General features: G+C 50.2%; 4 protein-coding genes across 4 annotated transcripts; 1 reads left to right on the top strand and 3 right to left on the bottom strand.

Annotated features, from left to right (window-relative positions):
- Positions 1-6,657: 6,657 nt before the first annotated feature.
- PtA15_18A440 (uncharacterized protein) lies at positions 6,658-7,246 on the bottom strand (the record flags this gene model as incomplete). The annotated part of the gene is made up of 3 exons (XM_053164978.1): positions 6,658-6,783; positions 6,894-7,015; positions 7,117-7,246. 3 exons carry the CDS (start codon positions 7,244-7,246, stop codon positions 6,658-6,660), a joined length of 378 nt encoding a protein of 125 aa, XP_053028934.1.
- Positions 7,247-10,097: 2,851 nt separating this feature from the next.
- Positions 10,098-10,725, bottom strand: PtA15_18A439 (uncharacterized protein; the record flags this gene model as incomplete). The annotated part of the gene is made up of 3 exons (XM_053164976.1): positions 10,098-10,223; positions 10,334-10,455; positions 10,557-10,725. The coding sequence occupies 3 exons, from the start codon at positions 10,723-10,725 to the stop codon at positions 10,098-10,100; spliced, it is 417 nt and encodes a 138-aa protein (XP_053028933.1).
- Positions 10,726-11,866: 1,141 nt separating this feature from the next.
- PtA15_18A438 (uncharacterized protein) lies at positions 11,867-14,474 on the bottom strand (the record flags this gene model as incomplete). Its single annotated transcript, XM_053164975.1, has 8 exons — positions 11,867-11,896; positions 11,986-12,087; positions 12,163-12,183; positions 12,254-12,411; positions 12,481-12,949; positions 13,026-13,594; positions 13,668-13,982; positions 14,045-14,474. 8 exons carry the CDS (start codon positions 14,472-14,474, stop codon positions 11,867-11,869), a joined length of 2,094 nt encoding a protein of 697 aa, XP_053028932.1.
- Positions 14,475-15,258: 784 nt separating this feature from the next.
- PtA15_18A437 (uncharacterized protein) lies at positions 15,259-16,803 on the top strand (the record flags this gene model as incomplete). The annotated part of the gene is made up of 2 exons (XM_053164974.1): positions 15,259-15,658; positions 15,719-16,803. 2 exons carry the CDS (start codon positions 15,259-15,261, stop codon positions 16,801-16,803), a joined length of 1,485 nt encoding a protein of 494 aa, XP_053028931.1.
- Positions 16,804-19,624: the final 2,821 nt, after the last annotated feature.

The raw sequence follows: 19,624 nt of genomic DNA, 5'->3' as shown, positions 1-19,624 counted from the left end.
CGGCCTTTGCAATGGCCGGGGGAGTCGCCCACATTTCGTTTGGAATGACTGATCGTGTTGATACCGGTTGTAAGTCATTTCCATTTACTGGGCAGTGATAATCGTCTCCGTTATGATCCGATAAGATGTAAACATTGCCTTCCAGAACCTTTTTGATAGCAAAAGGGCCGAACCAACAAGGTTGTCCCTTTGTATGAGATTTGTTTTGAAGTTTCACATAATCGCCAGGTTCATGAATCCAGAGTGAGTCCTTCCCAAGCTTTTTGTCGAATAACTGTTTATTTTTCGAAGCTTTCTTGTTCTGACCTTCTAACGCTTTGATTCTATTTTGATTCAACTGGGTAATTCTATTTTGCAGTTGTTCTTCAGAAGCGGTCACTGGGTGTTTTGCGACCATTTTGATATTATCGGAAGGCAACCGGGGTCGCACTCCATACACCAATTCGAAAGGGGAAAATTTACTGGAGTCATTGATGTGAATTCAAGTAGAGTACAGTGCCGCAGGAAAAACGTCCTCCCAACGCGCCGGATCCCCCGTCGTATTCAGCCTGAACAATGTCGCCTCCAAAATCCCATTGTACCGCTCGTTCTTGCCATTTGTCCGAGGATGGTAACCCGAAGTGTTCAGCTTTTTGATATTTCCCGCTGAAAGGAACCGCAACAATCCTCCAGACAGAAAATTTGAGCCTCTATCCGTAAGAAATTCTTTAGGTAAACCAAAAGGTGTGATAACTTCATTCAATATTACTTCAGCAACTTTTGTCGACGTCGCCTCCTTCATCGGTACCGCTATCGGCCATCCCGTACAGTGATCAATCACCGTCAAAATCCATTTATACTGGTTCTTCGATGACTCAGGCATCGAAATAAAGTCCGCAGACCATCGTTCAAAGGGACCTACAACAGGTAACGGTATCTGCTGTCCAGTTTCCTGCGACTGCCTTGCCCGTTCATTAATTTGACAAGATTCACAGGTTTGCACATAGCTTCGAACATCATGATAACGCGTCGGCCACCACCCCCGTCCTCTTAATAAATTTAGGGTGGCATCACGACCTCGATGTCCCGCATCGTCATGCACTTTTCGCAACAAATGATATCTGTAAGTAGATATAATAAAAGGAGACCTTTCCTCATTTCCTGGGCGGCCCAGGTAAATTAAAGTTTCTTCCTCTTCATCCACTTCAAATCGATCTAACATATCGACCGCTTTTCTTACTAACCCGTCTGGTACAGTCTTCGGCAAAGTCCTACTTAACTTCAAATACGGTATGATAAGTGGCCAGTCCGAATCGCGCAGATCCTCATTGACCAGCTTAAAGACCATCAGGTCACTTCGCCGGGAAAGAGCATCAGGAACAACATTCTCAACGCCTTTCTTATATCTCACGTCAATATCCATTTCCGCAAACTCTTCCACCCATCTCGTTAGGCGTCTAGATGGTAAATTCTGCGTTTTCAAATATTGGAGAGAAGCGTGGTCAGTATAAAAAATGGTGGTGCACACAGCTCCATCCAAGTACACTTGCCACTTCCTCCAAGCATGGATAATAGCAAACAGTTCCCTCTCTTGAGCGGGGTAATTGCACTGCGCTGAATTCAATTTTTTCGATTCATAGGCAACAGGATGCCATTTTTCTTCCTCGTCCGTTTGCAGAAGTACAGCTCCGACCGCAAAATCCGACGCATCAGTCTCCGCAATAAACGGCTTCGAGGTATCAGGCATCAACAAAACAGGTGCTGTAATCATCGCGTTTTTCAATACCTCAAAAGCTAACTGATGTACAGGTAACCACAAAACTTTCTGTTTCTTTGTAACATTACCTCCCGTTAGGTCATTTAGAGGAGCCGCAATTTTCGCGAAATTTCGGATATACCTACGATAGTAACCGCACAATCCTAAAAACGCACGCACGTCGTAGACATTCGAAGGTCGAGGCCAGTCTTTTATCGCCTCTAACTTGTCTTCCATCGGGCGAACATGGTTATGCGAAACGATATGTCCCACATACTGTAGTTCTTTATGACCAAAGAAGCACTTATGCCCACTACACTTCAATTCCTCATGTCGTAGTACCTGTAACACTTTATCAATGTGTTTCAGATGTTCTTCTTCATTTTCCGAATAAATAAGAATATCATCCAGATAAACTTGCACAAAGTGATCAATGAACGGTCGGAGAATTTGCGTCATCATCCTCTGAAAAGTACTCGGGGCATTCACCAGACCGAACGGCATCACAAGCCATTCGAAGTGCCCGTACTTCGTCCCAAACGCTGTCTTCGGCACGTCAGCCGGGCTAATTCGCATTTGGTGAAACCCTTGCTGTAAGTCAATCTTGGTGAAATACTTCGCACCCAATAAGGAATCAAAACACTCTTGGATCAGTGGTAACGGATGCCGATCCTTCCGAGTCATGCTGTTCAATGCTCGGTAATCCACACAAAACCTCAAAGCACCATTTGAGTTTTTAGCAAAGAGGATTGGTGAGGACCAAGACGAGATCGACGGTTGAATAAAACCCTGACGTTGAAGTTTTTCCAATTGCTCTTTCAATTCGTTCAATAGTAACGGCGATAATTGACGTACCGGCTGAGAGACCGGCTTCGCATCTCCCGTATCAACTAGATGCTCTATGACACGTTTTTTCCTTGATGCCTCTTTGATAGGATCGAACAAATCCGCAAATTCATTTACCTTTTTTCTGAGCCGATCTGCAAACAAACCGTCCTCCGGAAAATTAACAGGAAACGTAGATGCGACTTCTTCCCTCGTACCCAAAGGTACTACTGGAACCGGGACACAAACAAACAACTCATTATGTTGTTTTTTCATTTCAGACTTAAACTGGTGTCTTGAACATTGACCAATGTCAATTGTCTCAAGCGTATTCAAGGTATGTTTCTCAATAACATTTAAACAAGTAGAAGTCGGACAAAAATTTACTGATTTACCATTCGGATGTCTCAGTACCCATTCATTCTTCATTCAATCTGTAGAAAGGACAAAGGCCGATATCCAATCGCGTCCCAAAATCAAATCATAAGATGACAAAGGAATGACTTTACATTTCACCTCCATAGGGACTAACGCTAACTCAATATGAATGACACTACATTCATTCCTAGTCACAGTTTGACCAAAAGCGCCGCTCACGCCGAAATTCGCACAAGGGAGTCGCAACAATCCCCTGTCAGTCACCAAAGCTTCCGACACATACGAACAACTAGCGCCGGTATCAAACAAGACTCGACACATCCAGCCGCTGATGGGCGTAAAAAAATCAACAATAAGAGAATCATTCTCTGCACAAATAGTAAGTAAAGACTCGGGTTTGCAACTCCCAAGTCCATCCAATAAAGAGTCAGACACTCCCGCCGAACTTACCTTCATCTTACTCACCCTCAACCCTTTCTCTAAGGGACTTAACGTTGCTTCCACTTTTGGACAGCCAACCAAATCAACAAGACTCGGGGCGATCAACTCACCGAGTGTACTCACAGTTTGCTCACAAGATAAAGGAACGGTAGGATTTATTTCAAACGAAGGACTACGGTTACAATTATCAGCAGACGTCGATGGGCGAGACAATGCACCATCGACTACACATTTTTTTCCTTGGCCTTGCCTTTTCCTTTGGCAGTACCATTCGCCACAGAGGCCTCATAATCTTTTTGTTTTTCAGACTTCGGCTGATCACACTTAGCACTGATATGACCCGGTTCACCACAATTGTAACAGGTCCTCTTGCCCGAGTCCGGCTTTCTTCCCCCGGCAGAGCCTCCTTGAGAATCGGCGCCACGTCTGGAACCGGTACCGGAGTTGTGATTGGGGCGAGAAGTCGATGAACTGGCCAGGTTGTCCGCAGTGTGTCTTCTGTATCGCCGATCTTCATCCATCGTCATCATCGCAATGGTCGCAAAATTCAATTGTTCAAAGGAGCGTAATTCTTGACGAGCAATTTCAGCTTCTACAATGCGACGCAAACCCGGTCTCAAGCGCTCCACGAAACCAATACGTTTGTCGTACAAGAACCCATAAATTGATGCTTGGGTTTGCCAATCCCTGAAACGACTGAAGAAAGAAGCCGTGGTCTCATTTGCTCCTTGACGTAATGCTGCAAAATCAGCAGCCACCGCCGTACGATTCGAGAAGTCCGGGTTCAAACGGCACAACCACTCCACAAACGTCTCCCAACTTTTAGGTTCAGTTCTTGCTCTCATAGCGACATTCAAATCATCCCGAGCCTTCCCATTTAAACAAAGGAAACCGATTCGGTGCCAAATCCCAGCGTGCACGGAGCGGAGGATCATTTCAGAGGCTAACTTGTCCAGCCAATTTCTTGCTTCTTGAGCGTCGGTACCCGTAAACTCAGGAACCTTCTGAAGATTCCAATTCTTCATGGCTTTTGTCGTATCCGTGATGTAAGGTTGCTGAGGAAGAGGGCCATAGGACGCCACATCCGGCATAACAATATTCGGAGCCGGAACAGATTGAGGAGCAGGGGTCAAAAACCACGAGTGCCATTCGCCAGAAGAGATACCCGAGGGTACTCCTCCCTTGCTCGACCACCAACATGCTCACTAGATGCCTTCACTGTGTCGGCATCATCACAATCCATCGGGCCAGACGCCATCGCTGGATTGGTTTCACGAGGCACAAAGCCGGTAATTTTGACTTTGGTGTCGACAGGATTTTTATCGACCACAGGTTGTTGATTCACAATCGGGGTGGGATTCCCAGCTTTCCCACTAGTCGCATCAGGACGTAGCAACCCAGGATCCGACTGAACAGGTCGAACTTCTTCCGTCGACTCCGGTTGAACAATGGTAGGATCACCGAAGGGGTTGGAATCCAAAGTGGCCGATGTTGTCGGTTCACGCTCATCTCCCTCATCGTCCGTCCCGCCATAGAGATTAGTGGTCCAATAGGTCGGTTTGTTTATGACCCAAGCAGTCTGATCAGGCGTAAACAATGCTATCTCCTCATCTGTATACGTCTCTCCATTCGCAGGCGGAGGAGCTCCAGGGATAGCACGAGATTGACGACGACCTGAGCGTCCTGTAACATTAGAGTGACCGGAATACATATTTTCTATTTGCAATTCGCAGTCAGTACAGAGATCCAGTTCACAGAGAACACAAAAAAGAATAACCAGCTTACAAAAAACTAGCGTTTCAATAGTAACAGGACCAAAAAAAAAAAGTGCACCAACGAAACACGAAATGTTGATGGATACTACAGATAAAAAATCACGACATTAGCACACAGCTTTCAACACCCACAACGCTCTGCCCGCCCCAAAGGAGCTACTAGACTTGGTACACGGAGTATTCTAATAGCAATCGGACAATTCTTCACGAAGATATAGCTTACATTTGTATGTTTTACTGGAAAGTGTTCAATTTGTTCTTCTCGAATTGCCAACGGATGACTTCGGAAAGCGTCTTTTTCTAACCAAACAAAACCACCAATAAATCAAACATAAGTATCCGAACAAGGCTTATCTCAAGCAGAAAAGAGGATAAGGCCTCTTTCAAGAATCTAATCGTAAAAAAATAGCTCTCGCTACCACTGTAACGGGGCTCTTACAGGTGATTGGACAGAGCGCGGTGATGAACGTAAAAAGGTAGTGGTAAAGATCTGAGTATCGTATTTGATGAGAAAGAGATACAAGATCAAAGCAACAAGCCTTTTGAGTACAACCAATGATAACTACGAGTGAAATAGCATAGGCAGCATGAAATAGGATGAGATATTTATGCTGCGGTAAAATACATAATAGGCATGATCATATGTAACATAAGTGAAATACATAATACCAAAGGAGAGAAATAGTCTTCGATACATCTACGTAAGAAGCCTTGTAATAGTAAGTCCGGGGGTTACGTAATCCCTAGGACGCACGGCTACAGCTTAGGAACATTCTGGAATTGACTTTGAGTCCACAACTGTAATCATGTGACAGGTGTTTGACATTTCATCCAGCATTAGGTGAAGGACCAACATTTTTTTAAAAAGTGAATTTTGGCCTATGGCATTGCACACTATGAATTGAAGTGCCTTGTGAAAAGAGAGGACACAATTTTAAACCAAACACAACTACAGCTATGCTGGTGTTATAAGGGAAGAATGGGGAGGAATTGAGAACAGTTTTGAGAAGACAAAGAAAGGAAAAAGGAAAATCATGGGGGGAGAGGGAGTGGGGATTGATGAGAGAGTTATCATGTGAGATGTTCCAGGAAACATCTTGAGTCTTGAAGAAATCTTTCTAGGGCTAATTCCGCCTTCCAATTGCTGAGAACCTGATCAAGTTGTCCCTAAGGACCAACATTTATTCAAAATGGTGGGTTTTTCCAAACCTGTCAAGTACATAATGGTGGTTTTGATCATATCTGATATCCCCTATTTTAAAACATGTTGGCTGTTCACCTACCCCATTTTGGTATCTGCTGGTGACAAATTTTATTTCTGGCTAACTGAGTGGTTTCAAAGTGTGGATTTCTCATGTTTGATACCCACTAATGTGAATGAATAAAGGACAAACAAAAAGTGAACAAGAGATTGTGTATCTACTACAGTATGTTTTTCTACCTGGACAAAGAGTCTTTGGCAGTAAATGCGTATAGCAGTATGTGCACATGAAAAATGAATATTCAGTGTCCCCAGCGACCCTTTTTGTTTGAAGGGTAAGAAGTATCAGGACCTGTGCAGACTTTGCGATATTCCTGGTCGCTCAAACCCTTATTATTTGCGGTTGTTGAGCCACCTGCAGCAGTACTCTGCATTGATTTTTTCCAAAGAGAGCATTCAAAGGTTAGCTGCATTTTGATCTCTTTGGTTATTGGGGCTGAATAGAGCTTTGAGTAGAAGTGGAAGTATTTGGACAAACCCCGGGATTTGTCGGAGCAGTGCGTCTTTGACAACAGCCAAAATCTGTCGCAGGCACGTTATTGATCTTCACACCCACACAGCTAAACTTTTTACCATCAGGCGTAATGGGGGCGTCGTTGACTATCAAAGAGGCAATAAAAAAGAATAACGGTTATCTGTCAGCTGTTATTTCCAGCTCAGATCTTCATCTACAGGAAGGAGGTGTGGGGATATAAACTTACGAAAATACGTGGGATTCTTCTTATCTCCTCCCTTGAGGATGCACATTCCCTTTGTCCTATCGTTCGCATTCAGGCATGCATAGGCGGAAATGTCGGGTTTCAATGCCTTGCTTTGAACTGAAGTGGCCATCGTTAAGGCTACAACCGTCGATATGATTGTGAACTTCATTTTGCAAGTTGGAGATGAGGTTGGAAATGCGAGAATTTGGCGGGAAGTATTCCTGCCGGTTTTGTTGTTGGAGAGATTTTACAATGGTATTGACAGATAGTGTTGGGGAAGAGGTGAGATGACTGGCGGAAAATTGAAACAACCAGGATTCGGCGGCATTGGTTCACATTAATAACCACCGAGAGCGTGTTTCCTCTCGACCGAGTCCGACTCCAAGGAGCTCCAGATATTGCCACATCCCCAAAGCAACCAAACCCCCAGCAAGTTGCCAGGACCTTTCCCTCACCACCGGCACCAGCTAAACCATTCAAGTCACACCCCCTTTGAAAAAACCTGAACCCGAGAATGAACACCGGGGATGGGTTGAATGGTTGCGATTCATCACTCTGATCAGGCTCGCCGCTGCGTCTTGGTCCCCATCACTTCCGGTCCTCAGAAGCAGTTTTGAGAGAGCTACACATCAAGTTCTGAAACATCGTATTTTCATACCATGGTATGACAGGCTCTAACAAGTCCCTCAAAAAAGGCGAGAGGAAAAAAGGCCCCACAGAGACTTCGTCCTTGATTTTCTCAGGCCGGGGGACGTTTGTCTAAGATGCCTTCTTGGGCTGAGATCTGAATCTGCCCATGGATCTTGCGCACCCGAGATTCAGGAGGGTGCTAGCGTTTCCGCCCTCCGTTTTCGTCAGGGTCCGGGAGCTAGCTGTTGTTTGGGCTGGAGATAATAATTTTTTTTTTCTTTTGGTTGGTGGCCAGCAGTGTTGGACACAAAGCTTGAACTTGGGGGAGCTTGAAATGGGCTCCTTGGCACGACCCCAGGCAGGCCTGCCCACCCACCACAATCACCGACTGCACCAACGAGAAAGCCCCTTCGCGTATGATCACCATCTCTGCTGCCAGGATATCCACTAGAAAAACAACAACATTGACTGGCCTACACGGAAGCCGTACAAAAACGTACATACAACACTGGAGACCGTCCTCCCTCAAGCCTCCCCCCGAAAAAGAGAAGACGGTGGTTAACCAAAGTGAACAGTTGCTTGTGTGCAATGATCATCTTGATCAAAATGGTGCAGGAAGTTTCTTGACAGAAATGTGGACGCGCCCTTACCAAAATTCAAAAGAGATTGCTTCTGCTTGCTGAGTTGGGAGGGACATTGCTCAAGGTGGCGCCACATGTGATTTGTTCCATTTGTACTTTTACCATCCATTCTGAGCTTGCAAGACTTACAGACTGCATGGAATTTGGGGCCTGCAAAATTGTTATATGTATATTCAAATTTCATGTTAGAATATTGCTACAATCACATTTGAAGAGACTTTGAAAATAATACTGACTGTTGGTTTCCTTGTTGAAATAAGACCAAACATCACTTGTGAGATTTTATTTCTTTTTTTTTGGTAGGCGTGTCTGTTTGGTTGTTTTTCTTGAATCTGCAGGGGTTGGGGTTGGGGTGGCTGTTTCCTTGGTTTCAGTGTCAGCGCCAGACAGTCTTAACGCCTCAGACGACATTGGTGGGTCAGGATCTGGCAATCATATACATTTTGCAGCTCTAGTTGATATTGCCATTGGGGTAAGGGCATGGAGGGGAGAGGTGGAAGCCGGTGGGAGCAGAGAAACTGGCAAAAGTGATGATCCACCAGTCATAGTTGGGTCAATTTTGGGGTTTTGGGTCGACCCAAAAACCAAAAAGGCTGCCTGAACCCAACCCATAATTTTCCCAACTTGGGTTGGTTTGGGTTGGGTTTGGGTCAACCAAATTTCCCATAAAACCTGCCTGGGCCCGCCCCATGACCCATTGGGTCTTGGGTCAGCGTTGGGTGGCCCGGACCCATTTACATCCTGACACATGTTACCCTTGTTCAACCTTGACTTCAATTTTAAAAGCTAGGACTGATTATTTCTCCTATTCTGTCTTCTCCTTGCTGCTTCCCACTGGACCCAAAGCAAAGTTAATTTGCACAAATTTCCTTGTTAGGTGACACTTGTGTTTATATTGGTGTTCAGTTGAGGTGGGCTGTTCTTGACTCACTCAGACTTGAGATTGCTTGATTCTGGAAAGAGACTGAGCTTAGGAACATTCTGGAATTGACTTTGAGTCCACAACTGTAATCATGTGACAGGTGTTTGACATTTCATCCAGCATTAGGTGAAGGACCAACATTTTTTTAAAAAGTGAATTTTGGCCTATGCAATTGCACACTATGAATTGAAGTGCCTTGTGAAAAGAGAGGACACAATTTTAAACAAAACACAACTACAGCTATGCTGGTGTTATAAGGGAAGAATGGGGAGGAATTGAGAACAGTTTTGAGAAGACAAAGAAAGGAAAAAGGAAAATCATGGGGGGAGAGGGAGTGGGGATTGATGAGAGAGTTATCATGTGAGATGTTCCAGGAAACATCTTGAGTCTTGAAGAAATCTTTCTAGGGCTAATTCCGCCTTCCAATTGCTGAGAACCTGATCAAGTTGTCCCTAAGGACCAACATTTATTCAAAATGGTGGGTTTTTCCAAACCTGTCAAGTACATAATGGTGGTTTTGATCATATCTGATATCCCCTATTTTAAAACATGTTGGCTGTTCACCTACCCCATTTTGGTATCTGCTGGTGACAAATTTTATTTCTGGCTAACTGAGTGGTTTCAAAGTGTGGATTTCTCATGTTTGATACCCACTAATGTGAATGAATAAAGGACAAACAAAAAGTGAACAAGAGATTGTGTATCTACTACAGTATGTTTTTCTACCTGGACAAAGAGTCTTTGGCAGTAAATGCGTATAGCAGTATGTGCACATGAAAAATGAATATTCAGTGTCCCCAGCGACCCTTTTCGTTTGAAGGGTAAGAAGTATCAGGACCTGTGCAGACTTTGCGATATTCCTGGTCGCTCAAACCCTTATTATTTGCGGTTGTTGAGCCACCTGCAGCAGTACTCTGCATTGATTTTTTCCAAAGAGAGCATTCAAAGGTTAGCTGCATTTTGATCTCTTTGGTTATTGGGGCTGAATAGAGCTTTGAGTAGAAGTGGAAGTATTTGGACAAACCCCGGGATTTGTCGGAGCAGTGCGTCTTTGACAACAGCCAAAATCTGTCGCAGGCACGTTATTGATCTTCACACCCACACAGCTAAACTTTTTACCATCAGGCGTAATGGGGGCGTCGTTGACTATCAAAGAGGCAATAAAAAAGAATAACGGTTATCTGTCAGCTGTTATTTCCAGCTCAGATCTTCATCTACAGGAAGGAGGTGTGGGGATATAAACTTACGAAAATACGTGGGATTCTTCTTATCTCCTCCCTTGAGGATGCACATTCCCTTTGTCCTATCGTTCGCATTCAGGCATGCATAGGCGGAAATGTCGGGTTTCAATGCCTTGCTTTGAACTGAAGTGGCCATCGTTAAGGCTACAACCGTCGATATGATTGTGAACTTCATTTTGCAAGTTGGAGATGAGGTTGGAAATGCGAGAATTTGGCGGGAAGTATTCCTGCCGGTTTTGTTGTTGGAGAGATTTTACAATGGTATTGACAGATAGTGTTGGGGAAGAGGTGAGATGACTGGCGGAAAATTGAAACAACCAGGATTCGGCGGCATTGGTTCACATTAATAACCACCGAGAGCGTGTTTCCTCTCGACCGAGTCCGACTCCAAGGAGCTCCAGATATTGCCACATCCCCAAAGCAACCAAACCCCCAGCAAGTTGCCAGGACCTTTCCCTCACCACCGGCACCAGCTAAACCATTCAAGTCACACCCCGTTCGAAAAAACCTGAACCCGAGAATGAACACCGGGGATGGGTTGAATGGTTGCGATTCATCACTCTGATCAGGCTCGCCGCTGCGTCTTGGTCCCCATCACTTCCGGTCCTCAGAAGCAGTTTTGAGAGAGCTACACATCAAGTTCTGAAACATCGTATTTTCATACCATGGTATGACAGGCTCTAACAAGTCCCTCAAAAAAGGCGAGAGGAAAAAAGGCCCCACAGAGACTTCGTCCTTGATTTTCTCAGGCCGGGGGACGTTTGTCTAAGATGCCTTCTTGGGCTGAGATCTGAATCTGCCCATGGATCTTGCGCACCCGAGATTCAGGAGGGTGCTAGCGTTTCCGCCCTCCGTTTTCGTCAGGGTCCGGGAGCTAGCTGTTGTTTGGGCTGGAGATAATAATTTTTTTTTTCTTTTGGTTGGTGGCCAGCAGTGTTGGACACAAAGCTTGAACTTGGGGGAGCTTGAAATGGGCTCCTTGGCACGACCCCAGGCAGGCCTGCCCACCCACCACAATCACCGACTGCACCAACGAGAAAGCCCCTTCGCGTATGATCACCATCTCTGCTGCCAGGATATCCACTAGAAAAACAACAACATTGACTGGCCTACACGGAAGCCGTACAAAAACGTACATACAACACTGGAGACCGTCCTCCCTCAAGCCTCCCCCCGAAAAAGAGGAGGAAGGGCCTGCAGGGCGGGGAAGAAAAAAGGGCGATACTGTACAAGGACGATAGCCAAGCAGCGAACAATGAACCTAGACATCCCAGAGGGCGTTCCCTCGGATCAACGGAGAATAAATAAAGAAGAGGTCATACTCGCACGGCCGGCCCAGGCATCAACTAACACCGCCCGTGTGTGTCCACACAGCAGATATAAGCAACCGCCTGAATGCGTCAGAGAGAGAAAGAGGGGGGATGGGAAAACTGACGCTCATGGTGAACGAGAGCAGCACTTCGCCGCCGTGCTCCCACAGCCCCTCGCCTACTTCCGAGTAACACCTACTGAACTCGGGCTGACTAAGGATCTCGAACTACGTCCGCCGTCCTCATCAACAACAAGACATCGGGAGAGAGACGGGGAGAAAGAGCGCAGGGGCAAGACTGACGTAATGGGCCAGACAATACGCCTGTGCTCGCCACACACACACATCAGCTTTCGGTCGGGGAAGAACGAGGGAGGGGAGAAGCGGGACGGACCTTGACTTGGGCATGCAGCTCGGGGAAGACGAAGCTTGCGAGCAGGATCGGGAAGGCGGATGCGGGAGTGAGGTGGGAACAGAGATGGGTGATCGCGATGTGTTGGAGGTCGGTAAGTTCGTAGCGATGAGCAAGGCGATAGACGGAGAACGCCGAAGCTGCACACCAACGGTCGCCCAAAAATCAGTTCTAAAGGTTTTCTAAGGAGAAGGGAGAGGGGGGGAGACCTTTGGGGGCCATGTGGACGGGGTGCAAGTGCGGGTCGCCGCCGACCCAGTCGCTCGATCTCTTGGGCCCCTGGTGCAGAGGCGCATGGAGCGGAGTGGTGGGGGAGGAGAGGACGGGTTCTGAGGGCTTCGGGACGGCGGAGAAGGGCGGGAATCCGTGTGGGGTATTCGTCATGGTGGGGTGCTGTGCTCTCCGGGAGGACGACGCGGACGCCGAGGCTGCGGGTTGTCTGGGGGCCGGCTCCGGCTGGGGAGCCGGCTCTCGACTGCCCCCGCCAGGGCCCTCTTCGCCCGCCCGCGAGACGTCTCCCCGAGGATGGTCCCCATGCGTCTGCCATACCCACGGATCTACCACCGGGCTCCGGCCGGCCTCGTCAAAGCTTGCCAGGACAGCGCCGCGCTGGCATTGGCCGCGGACGTCCTCGTGGTCGCTGAAGAAGATCCGATTCGAATACAGCCACCTGACGAGCTGTCGGCCGAACGAAGTCAGAAAAGCAACACCAGATGCGGGTTTTTTTTTTGTGGGGGGAGGAGAAGAGACGGACCCAGTAGACGGTGACAAAGTCGAAGTCGGCGATCCGGATGAGGCCCAGCTTGCGCTCGAGCCCGGAGTGCTTAGGGACGAGAGACGAGGAGGTTGTGGAGGAGGACAGGGTGCTGGACTCGGCCCATCCCCCGCCACTGGCCTCGTCGGCGAGCATGGTCTGGAAGTACTCGGAGCGGCGCTTGAGGATGCTGGAGTGAGCGTAGAGCAGCCGTTTGCGGAACCGGGTCGGCGCCGCGCGTCTCCGCCCGCCATGCTCCTCCTCCTCATCCGGGCCCATCCGCTCGTCGATCTCGGTCACTAGGATCTGCAGGTCCGACGTGTTCGGGTCGTCGAGCAGCGACTCCAGGCTCTCTAGGATAGAACTTACCCAAGGATGGGTTAGTGTGGAAAGTGAGTGGGGGATCAGGGAAAGAGGGAGACTCAACTGGGGCACATAGCTCGCATTGGGTATCTGGGGTATCGAGACCGTCGCGGGGGATCCGATCTGGATGGTGAGGATGCAGGAGTCGAAGAGCGCGACTCTAGGGTTCTCGAGCAAGCTAGAGAGAGAGGGAAAGTCGTGACATTCTATGCAAAAAAAAAAACAGTCAGTCAGCGTGTGTGTGTGTGTGGGTGAATGTGTGAGAGTGGGTGGTAGTACCCCAGACTTCGCGTTCGCGTTCGAAGCTGTGTTCGTCGCAGCAGGTGCGCCAGATCCAACCCTCAGCGGGCGATCCGAGGTCGGTGATCGGGTTGAGATGGAGGGGGATGCGGGGTTCCTTGATGGAGATGAGGATGGAGGTGGAGATGGCGCGCGAAACAGGCCAATCAACCTCGAGCTCGTGGCAGGTGAGGTAGAGTGACAGATGGTGGTCTGGGCCGGCGGTATTCGTCGGCTTCCGTTGGCGCGGGTGTTGCGGATGGGTGGTGTTTGTTGGGGTGGATGGTGCGGAGGGTCTTCTGGAGTGGGCTTTGACTGTGGCGTCGTTTTTTGGTTAGTTTGAGATGCCTGCAAAGTGTGTTTTTTTTTCTGCTTACCGACTTCTACTTTCCATCGGTCTTTTCCGAAGCTGTAGCTGAGCACTTCCCCCGATGAGATGTCGGCTGCGATGTCATCTGGGCTGAGGTCGATGTGGCCCGCTGCTGATTTCTGCTCGATGTTCTGGCTGAGTGCGCGCAGGTTGTGGATTGGGATGTCGACGCCTGTCCAAGCCCAGTGCCGAGGCCATTCTTCATTCCATAGATGCTGTTGTGAGTTTGGTGGCTGCTGGTGTAGGACGGCTGATGACTGCCTGCTGTCTGGCCTGATGGTGTTCGTCAGTGGTGGTGGGGGGGGTGGGGGTGTCTGGGCGAATGTTCGTGGTGAGTTGTAGTGGTTCGAGTAGCTGGAGTAGTGGCTGTTGTAGTATGGTGGTGTCGTTGTTTCGAATGGTGGGTATGGCTGTCTGTTCTGGTTCTGGCTGTACATCTTCGCGGGGTGTGTGGCTTTCTCCAAACTGTGCAGCTGCACGATATGGTGGCCGCCGAAGCGCCGCGACGGCTGGAGCTCGCGCAGTGCTGCGGTGCGCCCAAAATGCATCAAACTTCACCTCCCCAAGCTGGCACGTGACCATGTGTTAGTGAAAGTTGGATTTTGATCTGGGGCAAGTTTTTCGTCTGACAGCCTCAAGACAAGTTTAGCACGTGACAGGCTTTTGGAATAGCCCGATATGGTCTCCTCATGAGGCCCTGGGGCTTGCGAAAAGTGTGCAGTTGCTCGGACAAAGGGCGAACCGGTGGTGGTTTGTCTTGATCGGGTAATTCACGTCCATCGACAAAGGCTGTGCTTTATCGTCTTTGACACGGAGGAGGTTGGCACGCGAGCCCACCAAGAAACCAAGTACGATGAAAGGAGTGCCCATTTGGCAAGTGGGAGAGATGAATGTCCCTGGAAGCTGTTTTGAGGCTGCTGCTTGGAAGACGTGTGCCTAATGTTCGGAGATGGAACATACTTGAGCCGTACCATTTTGTGATGTTGGATGGTCCAATGCAGATGTTTGTTTTGGGGAATGTTACCGGGGGGACTGGTCATCTCTGTTCAGTACAACTTGGGAGCTGGTGTTGTTTCTCTGAGCGGAGTCCACAAGGGGGTCCCGCCCAGCTATATTCAGCCGGCGCGCCGCACCCGCCGTGTGCCCGTTGTCTCCTCCGACGGCCGGGCCGGTTGAGATATCGAAAGAAAGGGCCAGTGCACTCTCCCACCACATAAAAACATGGCCAGCCCCGACGGATCGCCCAGCCCAGCACCCTCGCCCTCAGCCAGCAACATCGACCGCGAACGCAAAAGCTTCCAGGGAGAACACCACCGCCACCGATTCATGCACAACCCCCATCTGCGCCCCCCCAACAACGCCCACTACTCCCCACACTATGGCTCCCCCACCAGCCAGCAGCAGCCATCCCCCAGCAGCAAGCGCAAGCCACCCCCGCCCCTAGAACAACAACCCAACATCAACAACAAACGCACAAACACCCCCTCCCCAACCCACAACAACACCCGCAAACGCACAAACACGCCCTCCCCCACACCCAGCCCGCGCTCAGGAACAGCCATCGTCAGGAAGATCGGATCAGCACTCACCGCACCCTTCAGGCACTCAGCCTCACGCCGAGGTGTGTGTCTACTACATATCCACTCCCAGGCGGAAGCACTAACCTCATGTTTCGGGCCAGGATCGGATGCATCGGAGATCGGGCCCAGCGATATCCACGACCTGCGCCAGCTCGTCACCCCCGAACATCTGCCATGGATGCCGAGCCCGGGCTCTGGCGGGGCAGACGAGAACCAGGACGGGGCGCTGACGGAGGCCCAGCAGATCATCCGCCAGACGCGCACGCCCCGCGACGAGCGGGGCTCGCCGGAGCGCGTCCTGCGGGTCGTCAACGGCTCGGCAAGCCTCAGCACGCGCGCCTCGACGAGCCGGCAGAGCGCGCTCGACCAGCTCTGCAACACCACCCAGCCGCTCAAGATCAGCTCGCGCCACTCCTTCCAGTCCGCCCTTACCACCACCACCGCCACCACCACCACCAAGGCCGGCTGCTCCAAGTGTCTCGCCCTCGAGCACCAGCTCGCCGTCGAGAGCGACCGCGCACGAAACCTCGAACTCGCCCTCGACGCCCAGACCCAGAAACTCGACCAGCTCCGCACCTGGGCCACCGCCAAGGTCTCCCACCTCGACACCACCCTCAGACAGCAGGAACAGCTCCTCCAACAGGTCGAGCAACAGATGGCCCAGAAACGCGGCCCCGACATCAAGAGCGACTATCTCATCGCCCTCCAGAAAGACTTCGTCGACCTCAACGCCCGCCTCGCCCTCCTCGAATCCAAGCACGCCCCGCAAGACGACGCCGACACCAACAACACCCCCGAAGACGATCTCCGACAGTCCGAGTACATCTCCACGCTGCGCGACCAGCGCCCGGCCCGCGACAAAACCCGCGCATACTCCACCCCTCCCCTCGCCACCACGACGCCCGGGGCCCACGCACGCGCGCCCTGGAAGCCGGCCTCGCCGGCCACCATGGCCTCCAAGCTGCGCCCGCCCAGCACCTCGACCCCCGCAAGCCCCTCCGCACGCTCCACGCCGACCACCCCCGTCTCCGGCGCCAGCCCCCGGCCCAGATACACCTCCGCACTGGCCGCCAAGGCGCCCTCGCCGCTCGGCTTCGCCGGCCACAGCCATCTCCGCCGGACGCCCGACCTGTACTCCCGCGCCTACCCCGGAATCCCCGACTCTCCCGGCAGCCCCTCCAGTTAAGCCCCCCCCCCCCCCTTCCATCCCCCCCCCCCCCTAGAGACTGATGTGTGTGTGTGTACAGAGCTCCCGTCCTCCCGCTTCTCGCCCGCCCCGCAATCCCCGCCCACCCACCACCTGCCCCCGAGACACAACTACGCCAGACCCACGCTCGCCTCCGCCGCCCGCCGCTCCCCCGCCTCCGTCGCCTCGCCCCCCGTCCCGCTCAGGTCCTCCCGCCCGTCGCCGGTGGCTACGGCCCCGTTCAGGAAAAGCGTCGCCGTCGGCGCGCTCATCAAGATGTTCGACCAGCCCAAATAGCCCATCTTTGCTTGCTTATCCCTCTTCTCTCGCATATGGACACTAGCAATACATACACTATACCCTTGTTTACCTCCTCTGTCCCCCTTGTTTTCCCTTTTTTTTTTTTGTGCACGGAATGTGTCCGCAGAACAAGAGCAAGCAGCCGGGTCTTTCCCGCACAGCCGCGATGAACACAGTGCAGGGCGATATACCTGTTTCTGTCTGCGTGTGCGTGGCCAAGATTCTCACCAGACCCGTCGGCCCATGAGCGCCTCCGGCTCCCCCAGATCCTGCTCCTGCCCCGTCCACCACGATCTTGCAAGGAATCGTGTTCTTCCAATCGTCCCGAGTTTCCTGTATGGATCGGCGCAGGAGAGCCGCTCGATCCGCGGCTGCCAGCTCCGGGGGACGCATGGGCGGTGGAGCTAGCGAAATGTTGGCTTCACCAAAAGCGCCCAACCGTGAGACGTTAGGCTCAAGTCCCTCCTAACGGAGCGAATTTCGCACAAGTCCCTCGCATGCCGGGGGCAGCTAACTTAACTAAGTGCCTCTGTAATTGAAGGGGGGGCGCCGTCCCACAGGACTGTTTTACCACTCCACGGACAGGAGGGAGGGACTTGGTTAAGTTAGCGGGGGCAGGGGCTCCAAGCGCCTTGCACAAAGTGCGACCTCCCGTCAATCTCGAGACAGAGACCCTGCGGGGCTGTCTCTTCGAGGCTCTTGCTGAGAGGCTTTGTTAAGCTCGCCAACGGAGGCGACGCTGCGTGAGCGGGCTCCCTTCCCCGCAGAAGCCGCGACTTCCACCAGTTCGATTCGATTGATCTCTCGCGCAAGATCAGGCGCGTTGATCTTGACCGGACATTCCGGCGCCAGCCGCAACACGATCTCTTCTGGCCTAACTGTGCATACCGGCCATATTCGCCGTGTGGACCGGCGCGGCTGAGAGCAACGAACGACGCGCTGGTTAAGCGCCTGCAAAGAGGGTCGCTAACTGGAAGACTAACAATAATTTTCAATGGTCATACCTTCTCAGGTTGGCAAGTTGGAGCAGTCCACATCTTGGATAACAAATTGCGGTGGCTATGGACCGTCGGACAAAGTGAAAACTATATCGTATGGAGATCCCTCCATCATAGGCATTTCAGAACAAAAACCAGGGGCCACTGTTCCTATCTAGATAGTAAAGCAACAAATTCATCTGAGTAGCGGAAGTCTGACGAGCATCCCGGGTAGCTACGAGACGCAGCGGAGACGAACATATGCCGAGTTGCAAAGTTATTTGTGCCAGCTAATTTTCGTGTTTCTTCATCCTTCAAGAACTCTTTGAGATCTTCATGAGAGATAATGCCGTTCTTGTACATCAGTTCGACGGTTCTGAACACAAATTGCTGGAGATAGAAGCGTTCGAAACCTTCTAGATGAATCTTGTTGTGATACCTGAGCTCGCGCGCCGTTTTAGTCGACATGATTTCGTGCAACAGCTCATTTAAAGTTTTGAGCCATCCCGATGTGAGTCCAGGATCCATATCCATCCCCACATCCAGAGTATCCCCGGTCAGTTTTCCTGCAGGCTCGACTCGAAAGTCATTCGATCCTTCCTCCAGTCTTTGCTCCTCCGTTATTAGTTCTCTGATCGACGACGTCGAGCTTGTCCCCTTGGATTCATGAGCCTTAGATGATCTGGAAAGAAGTGCCGCAATCATTAATTCCTCTCATTTTTTTTTTTTCAAAAGTTTGAAGGTTAAAATAAATAATCGGAATAGAACGTAACGTACTTCTTTCCTTTGTAAACTTTTCCGACTATTTGCCTCATCAATGAAGGCTTAGCAGGCGCCGGCAGGTGAAGAGGTTCGAGCTCCAAGTACTTTCCAGTGAGCTCAAACAATTGACCTCGCGTAGAAATTTGTATGAAGTGGCAAAAACTTTCCAATTTATCGAGTTTTATCCGGAAAGCCGCATGATCCTTAATGTATTGCTGTTTTCCGTCCTTTGTAGGCCAATCTTTTGTGGTGAGTTTGTGCTTGGAATACTCTTTATTTTCTTGGTTGAACGTCGAGAGATCCTTACGCAAGCTTCCCAATGCTTCAACTAGTGATTCTTGCCCTGGTTTTTATCCAAAATTGTTGATCACATCAGTTTCCAAAACCGCGGGTATCGAGATTGATGGTATGGAATCAGATACTTTGTATCCATTCCGGAGAGACCGCGATGTTCATCTCTGACCAATTATAATCAAAAACAACCACTTTCTTCAGCTTCTTGGGTTTAGGTTACTAGGTGGTACAGGAACATATGACTAACGTTGTTGGGTCACTTCAGGCGCGGCCGGTTGGGGATCTGATATTTCATGTACGTCTGGCGAAATTCTTACAGCACTTGAGGGGCTTGGACTATCTATCAGAGGCTGAAGCAAAGCTATGAAGGAATTTCCGCATTTCGAGGGTCAATCTTGGTAATGTGATTCGCGTATTCGATGTACTTGTCATGTAGGAGAAGAGGAAACGGAGGAAGATACCTTGTTTTGCTTCGTCCGCTTCATGAC

The sequence above is a fragment of the Puccinia triticina genome, chromosome 18A, assembly GCF_026914185.1.
Source record: "Puccinia triticina chromosome 18A, complete sequence".
Taxonomy (NCBI): Eukaryota; Fungi; Basidiomycota; class Pucciniomycetes; order Pucciniales; family Pucciniaceae; genus Puccinia; species Puccinia triticina.
Note: the sequence above shows the minus strand (reverse complement) of the source record. Positions and strands in the feature narration are given on the sequence as shown.